The sequence below is a fragment of the Leptonychotes weddellii genome, chromosome 7 (genome assembly GCF_054177405.1).
Source record: "Leptonychotes weddellii isolate Sample4059 chromosome 7, ASM5417740v2, whole genome shotgun sequence".
Classification (NCBI taxonomy): domain Eukaryota; kingdom Metazoa; phylum Chordata; class Mammalia; order Carnivora; family Phocidae; genus Leptonychotes; species Leptonychotes weddellii.
This window is the reverse complement of record NC_138375.1, coordinates 118,879,651-118,887,749: the sequence shown is the minus strand read 5'-3', so window position 1 is coordinate 118,887,749 and position 8,099 is coordinate 118,879,651. Positions and strand designations below refer to the sequence as shown.

The 8,099-nt window shown below is 38.5% G+C and overlaps 1 protein-coding gene across 1 annotated transcript in view; it reads left to right on the top strand.

Annotated features, from left to right (window-relative positions):
* MINAR2 (membrane integral NOTCH2 associated receptor 2) overlaps window positions 1-7,135 on the top strand; it is a 16,901-nt gene extending 9,766 nt beyond the window's left edge. Inside the window, exons 2-3 of the mRNA XM_006727883.2 lie at window positions 3,258-3,479; window positions 6,956-7,135. Coding sequence (XP_006727946.2) covers window positions 3,258-3,479; window positions 6,956-7,135 — 402 coding nt within the window. The remainder of the gene's footprint in view (window positions 1-3,257; window positions 3,480-6,955) is intronic.
* The last annotated feature ends 964 nt before the right edge of the window (window positions 7,136-8,099 follow it).

Genomic DNA, 8,099 nt, shown 5'->3' with positions numbered 1-8,099 from the left:
AGGAACACAAGCAGGGGGAGTGAGAGAGGGAGAAGCAGGCTTCCTGCTGAGCAGGGAGCCCGATGTGGGACTCGATCCCAGGACCCTGGGATCATGACCTGAGCCGAAGGCAGACGCTTAACGACTGAGCCAGCCAGGCGCCCGGTTTCTGTTACTTTTATCCATACATCATCAACTAGGAAAGAGCTGGCCCCATTGTAAGGTCAAGCCAGACTGGGAAAGACAGTCATCCTTTATGCTCAGGAAGGGAGAATAAAATTCGTAAGCATTTAACCAGTCACCACAATACATAGTTCTCATTTCTATTTGCCAGTATATCTTTTCACATTATTTCACTCTCATTCTTTGAGTCCTTATATTTTAGGTATTACTCTTGTAAATATTACATCATTTAATTTTAAAAATCTGATCTGACGATCTCTGTCATTAAAATTGAAGCTTTAGTCTTTTACATTTAACATGATGATTTCTAAAATTTTTCTGTTTTCCTGAAGTTCCCCCTATTCTTTGTTTCAGTTTTATTGTCTTAAGATCGAGTTTCCTTTATCTTTTTTCTACTGCTCTACTGATTTAGAAGCTATATATTCTTTCTCTATTTTTCATAATATTTCTATGCTCTCACTGACATGATTTCTTAAAACGTTAGAATCAAAAATATCTGTGTTAAATTTTACAGTCCAGTGATTTAATTGTCGCTATTTAAAAACTCACAAATTAGTAATTATTATCTCTATTTTACCATAAAATCAATACTTGCTTAGATATAAATACTTAGCAATTTTCTTTCTTTTTTCCTTTTTTTTTTTTGCTCATTTCTTTTTGCATCTTAATCTTTACTTTTATTATCAAGTTTCTTCCTGAAGTATGTTTTTTTAGAGGTTCTTTCTTTATTGGCCTATTAATTCTGTAGTCTAAGTTTTTGTTTGTCTAAACATGTATTCTATTTCACTCTTTTTACTGTATGATAGTTTACTTATATCTAAATGGTGTAAATAATGGCTAAAATGTATAAAAGATAAATGGACAAAGTAATGGTGAATACAGAAAAGTCTAGGTAAGCTTTGAAGTGTTACATTCCTTAAATATTTTAAAATATGAATTATTTTAGAGTTTATATGACTAAAATAATAGAATTACTATTGAGTTTTCCTTTGGTAAATGTAATCTATCCCGAATGTGGTATCAAGAGCTAGAATCAAATAAACATGCTTTTTTTTCTTTCTTAAGGTATTTGAAAAAAATTACCAAAATATAAATGAACCTCAACCATAATTAGTATTTCTTATCCTGCCATCAAATTCTTAGCAAAGATATTCTGTTAATTTTCTCTTCACATGCCCTTTAGACATGAAATTGTCATGCAACACAAAAAATAAATGGCATCATGTATTAGGATAAACCTCAGACTTTCAAGAATGTGGTTTAGAATTAAGGGCTTGAATGTTCTTTTTAGACTATAGCTCTGAGTTAATAATTATTAAAATTATTTTGTTATCTTATACCTATTAGTTTTTCAAGGCCTTTATACATTGTAATAGAGTCTGTTATTTTTTCCTACCCCCCAAAACTGTATTTTCCTCATTTATAGAGCTTTCTTATTTAAGAAGTTCAAGGAATAGTCAAGCAGGCAAGAAAACTGATAAAGCAAATTTGTCAATGTCTGAAGAATTAGCTCTCTCAAAGATGATCAAAGATGTCTAGCCTTGGAAAAAAAAACCTTGAGTCAGAATTATGCTAAGCTGAAATGATCTAAATTTCATATCAAATTGTTTTTTCTCAATTCAGAAACATTTTTATGAGGCCATCCATCTTAAAGACAAATGCTAAGTCAAGATGATGTATTATTTCATTGCAAATTTCAGTATTGAAGAATATAAATTGAATTTGAGCAGACCAACAACCTAATAAATTCAGAGAAGATCTCCAACTTGACCTCTAAGTATGTAAAAAATGTACGGGTTAAGAAAATTAGGGAAACCTAAGACCAAAGAGAATGTGAATGGTTTTAGCTAGATGATTTTTTTTGCTTATCAGCCATTTCAGAAGGAAACTGTATGTAATATTAGTTCACAACCTAGCTTACACAAATACATATTTAATGTGACCTATAAACCACAACATATGCTGATATGCTGAGGAAACCAGTGTCTTGATGATCATAAATATGACTCAGAGGAATATTAATTGCTATTGAAACTTCTCTGTTTAGGAAGGCTGAAATATATGAAACACATGTATTGAAAAATTGCTGTACATACATGAAATGTGTCGCCAGTTTTTAAGGGTTAAACCTAAGTTTTCTGAAAATTAACTTATGTAGAATTCATCTCCCTTGACGCCCCATAACTGAGGCATTAATCTATAAGCTTTTTGTTTCTTCTTAATTTTATTCAGCCAATGAACAAATTTTAAAGCTAAATTTTTCTACCTCCATAGTAATTTTATAGTCATAAGAAAAAAAAAAAAGCAAAGTAAAACCCTGAAGGTCAAATCAGACACAGGAAAAACACAACTACCCTAAGCTGCTGAATTTGGGATACTGGTTGTCCTTGGGCAGGGAGAGGACAAGGGTTATGGAAGGGAAGAGGAGGTATGCTGGTAATGTTATGTTTCTTATTGAGCTATACATTTATGATATGTGTCTTTTCTATATGTATATTTTGCTTCAATAAAAAAAAAGATTTTAAAAATCTGAAAGTCAGTATTAGAGCCATCTAATAGCCAGCTGGTGTGTAGACATGTAAAGGAGTACGATGCTATTCTGTCCTCCAAGCTGTCTGAAATAGGAGTCTCAAGAGAGTTTTTGTGAAAGCCAAGGCATATCTATAAAATGCCTTTTACTCTTAACTTTGCTGGATTAATACAGCAATGCTAAATATATTTTTATCAGTCATGGAATGCACAAATAGAAGTAAAATGTCATTAAACCTCAATGCAAGTGAGCTGGAAAAACACTGGCTTTGTTCGGAATTCTGCTATTTGAATTAAAGAACAATGTTCTTTCTCTGTGGTTATAAAAGAGCATTTTAATGAATGATCACTGAAGCTGAACAAGATCACACACAAAGAAAAAAGCTTAATTAGTGGCAGGATTCTAGGTCAGACTAGATCCTAGAATCCTTTCCTCATTCATTGTCCTAATCTGTTGGGTTTCCAGGCAGAATCAGCAGATTTTCAGGGGCCATTATTCCACGTTTCATCCTCTGCCACCCGTGACCCATTGGTAAGAGGAGCCTTGTCACTGTGTCTCCTAACAGAGAGAAAAGAAGACCATTACCGATCAGCGAATGAGACTGTCTGGTGCAGAGAGTGCTGTGGATCATCCCCCACCATCCCTGTCATCAGTTCTGAAGAATAACCCACTCTATGGTGACCTAAGTTTGGAGGAAGCTATGGAAGAAAGGAAAAAGCATCCCTCGTGGACCGTTGAGGAGTATGACAGGCATTCCCTGCACACAAACCTTTCTGGGCATCTGAAGGTACTCAAAGCAAAGAATCACCTCCTTGAATTGATGAAGATCAGTCAAATATTCCTTTTAAAAAATGGGTATTAAGGTGACAAGCACTCTTCACTAGACCCAGATCATTAGACTTCAGGTCATATGGGCTCCTGGCATCCCTTTCTTGCTCCCAGGCAGCATGTGTTTATGAATTTGTTCTGACTTTTACTATGTCAGCAATTACCGACACCTATTTGGTATAGAGGGAAAGAAATAATGTGACACAGAAAGGTTGACCTAGAAGGTAAAATGTTTTTGAAAATTAATTTGCCAGATGACGTATGTTTTCCCCTAGTTTTGTGACCATTTATTTCATGAAGACTTAAGAATTCCCTCATCCACATTGATTCAAAACTATTTATTCAATGCTCTGTCTTAGGCACGGGGCAAAGAAGTTCTCATCAAGGGTCATCTTATTCCAAGCCCACTCAGTGATTTAAGATTGCAGATTTACATTTTGGACATTTTCCTGTGTCTCAGTAACAAAACAAAACAAAAACGTTTCAACACAGGAAAAGTATGCAATGAACTCATTCACCCAGCTTAAACCCAACTTCAGTTTTTCTTTGTTTCTTTTTTTCCCCCTGGTGTCATCTATCACATAGAAGATCTAGAAATACCTGCAAAGCAAGGAGAGTGGCCCTCTGTTTTCTGAGTGGACTGGATTCCTCCCCTTGCCTCTGCCTGCCCTAAGGTCAGGGAGGCGTGACTTTTTCCACATACACTTCATTTAAGAAGGTGTATCTGCTCTGATCCCCATACCTTAAGCACCTGAAGATTTTTTTCTGTTGCAAAGGGGACAATATTGTGTCCCCTTAAAATCTTACACTTTGAAAAACCTCAAATGTGCACTCTTGAAATATCTTGTTGTCCAGAGTCTTTGAGGTTTTTTAATCTCTTAGTAGATTTAATGTATCTCCTTCTTAATGTAGCCTCTTTTCCAGAGAAGTTTCCATAACAAACGTTCCCCCATAGCAACAGTAATCTTGTGGGGGTTTTTTGTTTGTTTGTTTGTTTGTTTTTAATCAAGAGTCTGAAGATCAGGTCCTCTAAGAAGTTAGTTTCTTTTTTTTATTAAGTTTTTATTTTAATTCCACTGTAGTTAAAATGCAGTGTTATATTAGTTTCAGGTGCTCAATATTGTGACTCAACAATTCACCCAGGGATCATCACAAAAAGTGCACTCCTTAATCCCCATCCTCTGCTTCACCCATCCCCCAACCCTCTTCCCTCTGGTAACCATCAGTTTGTTCTCTATAGTTAAGAGCCTGTTTCTTGGCTTCTCTCTCTCTCTCCTTCTCTCTCTCTTTCCTTTGCTCATTTGCTTTGTTTCTTAAATACCACATGAGTGGAATCATATGGTATTTGTCTTTCTCTGACTCAGTTTGCTTAGCATTATACTGTCTAGCTCCATCCATGTTGCTGCACATGGCAAGATTTCATTCCTTTTATCCATTCATCTTTTGATGGACACTTCGGCTGCTTAAAAAGTCACTTGCTACAATTAGGAAAGTATGTATTGTGTTATTTCACAAACATTTCTTGACTGAGTGCTGGAGGCTCTTCTCTGCTCTTTAGTGTTTACCTGAATGGCAAAAGGATATGAAGATAAGTATTGCTGTCCCTGCATCAAAAAAGTTCATCTAACTGATCAGAGTAATAAAACCATAATTATAGAACAAAATAAAGGAAGAGGATAATGTAATAATAGTAGAAAGGGCTATGCAGATTCGAAAGGAAGACAAAATCACACTGGATTATAAAAAGGCTTCATGAGGGCGCCTGGGTGGCTCAGTCGGTTAACCGACTGCCTTCGGCTCAGGTCATGATCCTGGAGTCCCGGAATCGAGTCCCGCATCGGGCTCCCTGCTCAGCGGGGGGTCTGCTTCTCCCTCTGACCCTCCTCCCTCTCATGCTCTCTGTCTCTCGTTCTCTCTCGCAAATAAATAAATAAAATCTTAAAAAAAAAAAAAGGCTTCATGAAAAAGTTAATTTATGCTGGGCTTGAAGAATGCATAGAATTCCAAAAGATATGGATGGTTTGCATGAGCGGGGAGGCTCTTCTGTCCAGAGTAGCAAGAAAAAAGGCACAAATACCAAAAAGTGAGAGAGATTGGCAGAACAACAAGTAGTCCAGTTTTGCTGACACTACAATTTAAGTAATAGAATAATGGGAAAATGAGGCTCAAAAACACTTTAAAAAGTGTTTGAATGTAAGGCTAAGGAGATTGAACATCGTTGGCAATGAGGAATATTCCTGTTGGCAAATTCTGTGAGCTATGTTTAGGAAGATCAAATATAAATATGATGAGTGCATTGCTTCACTGAACCCGGGGTCTGTCCTCTCCCCACCCATCCTCCACACATACGGTTTACCTCAAAGCTATTCTTTAGCATTCTTTTGAGGGATACTTCTGAAAGTCATGACTTTCTTTTTCATTAGAATTTCTTTCTATACTTCGTTCATTCAACTTCTTTCATCACCATCCCAGTGCATCTCATAACTAACAGAGCCCCTAACTTATTTTCTGAAATCTTTTCACCTCTTACGGGCTATAAAAGCTCCAAGTGCCTTGGGTCAATAGCATTTTTCTAAATCACTAAGAATTTTATAAGTAAGGAAGGAGAAAAGAAGCCCCATATGCAGTTACCAGGGCTAACGAGGAGCAGGATGTAAGAGGAGTCTGGAATTATGGAAGTTCTTCCTGAGGATTGTAGGCATTAGACTTGCCTTTGATTAGAACACAAAGTAAATGAATGATACAAGTCAAGTACACAGGGATTGCAAGATTATCCTTCTGCAGAGCTCATCCAAATTTTATTTTACTATTTTAGCTTTTCTAAGACCAGGAAGTTGATACTGCAGCAATGCGGTGGAGGAATTGTATTGCGCTCAGCAGCACCTGCCCAGCTCCCTACGTGTGTGCCCGCTCGGCTCCCAGCAGGGCGCTAAGAAGTCCAAAGCTAATTCACTGACCTCTGAAGCTGACTTAAAGTCCACTGAGACGAGAGAGGCAGAGAGGGGGCGGGCAGCTCAGCCGCAAGCCATTGCTGATGAGAAATAATGATGCTCTTCAAAGCCTAGCCTCTCTTGTTTGAGCTGTGACACTTTTTTTTTTAAAAAGATTTTATTTATTTATTTTTGACAGAGAGACACAGCGAGAGAGGGAACACAAGCAAGGGGAGTGGGAGAGGGAGAAGCAGGCTTCCCGCAGAGCAGGGAGCCCGATGTAGGGCTCGATCCCAGGACCCTGGGACCATGACACAAGCTGAAGGCAGACGCTTACGACTGAGCCACCCGGGTGCCCCGAGCTGTGACACTTTTAAGCCTCACTAGGGACAGTGTAGATATCAACCTTCAATACCTCTCCCAGTGTCTTGTTCTGCAGTGTCAGTAAGTCTGTAACACTGGTTACTGATTGATCCTATTCTGCGTATTTTTTTTTTCTTTTTAGGAAAATCCTAATGACCTACGGTTTTGGTTGGGAGACATGTACACGCCCGGTTTTGATACCTTATTGAAAAAGGAAGAGGAACAAGAGAAACATTCAAAATACCGTCGCATAGGTCTGATTTTGCTCCTTGTTGCCTGTGTCTTGGTTTTCATAGTGACTGTTAGCACATTTTTCACCTGAAGAAACGGCCGCAGATACAGCCACTTGAAATTTCTTTAAAAAATCTTTCTAAATAAACATTTGCAGAAAAAACATGCTCAGGGGTCTGCATGTACTGTGGAATGTCCAGCTAAGTGTCATTGTCTTGTAGAATGCAAATGTTCCCTGAGCTATGCCGGCTTTCTCTGCTTTGTTCTCGAAGCCTTGGTAGGAATTCCAGAGCGATCTCTGTCCTTCGGGAAGCAGGAATTCCTGGGATCAAAACCACAGAAAAGCCGCTATGCACAACCCAAAGGAAACACTTAGGATAGAGAACAAAACAGCACCAATAATTGTCAGCAGGCTTGTCTTACCTCCTTGCCAACTACCCTCCCCACCTCCCCGTCATCCCTAAGAAAGTTGAGCAAAGCATTTTTTGGCAGCCCCAGGTGTGCAAGATGAAAACTCGTTGTGCTGCCTGTTGGATTGAATTCATGCTGTTTTATCTGCTTTTATTCCTGTTTAAGCTGGGAAAGGGGTGGTGGGGGGCTTTATTCAAACCTATTCTCATTTTCTCAGGATTGCTTTATAAATGCCTCCGTTTGATGTAGCAATTTCAGTAGACCTAAACTGGAACAGGCCCTACTTCTATAATTAATTACATTTAGAGCCAGCTGGGCTTACTGATGGATCCACATTGACCAGTGTGAGCCCTGGTGGCTCTCAGGAAGTATGCATCACCAGCCATGGCCTCAGAGGAAGGCCCTAGAAAAGCTAAGGGAATAGGCCTGAATCCTAGCTGTGCCTTTTGCTAACTGTTGGACCCTGGGCAAGTTATTCTGAGAAAGGATAGACTCAGCTCTCCGGTGGGGCTCGTCTAAAGACTAAACAAGAGACAGGTAAGAACAACACCGGGCTCCTAATTAGGAGTTGCCTAGTTAAGGACGGTTCTTACTATGAATATGTGCTAAGGTTTTGGCACCTCGAGGCTACTTGCCATTGCCTG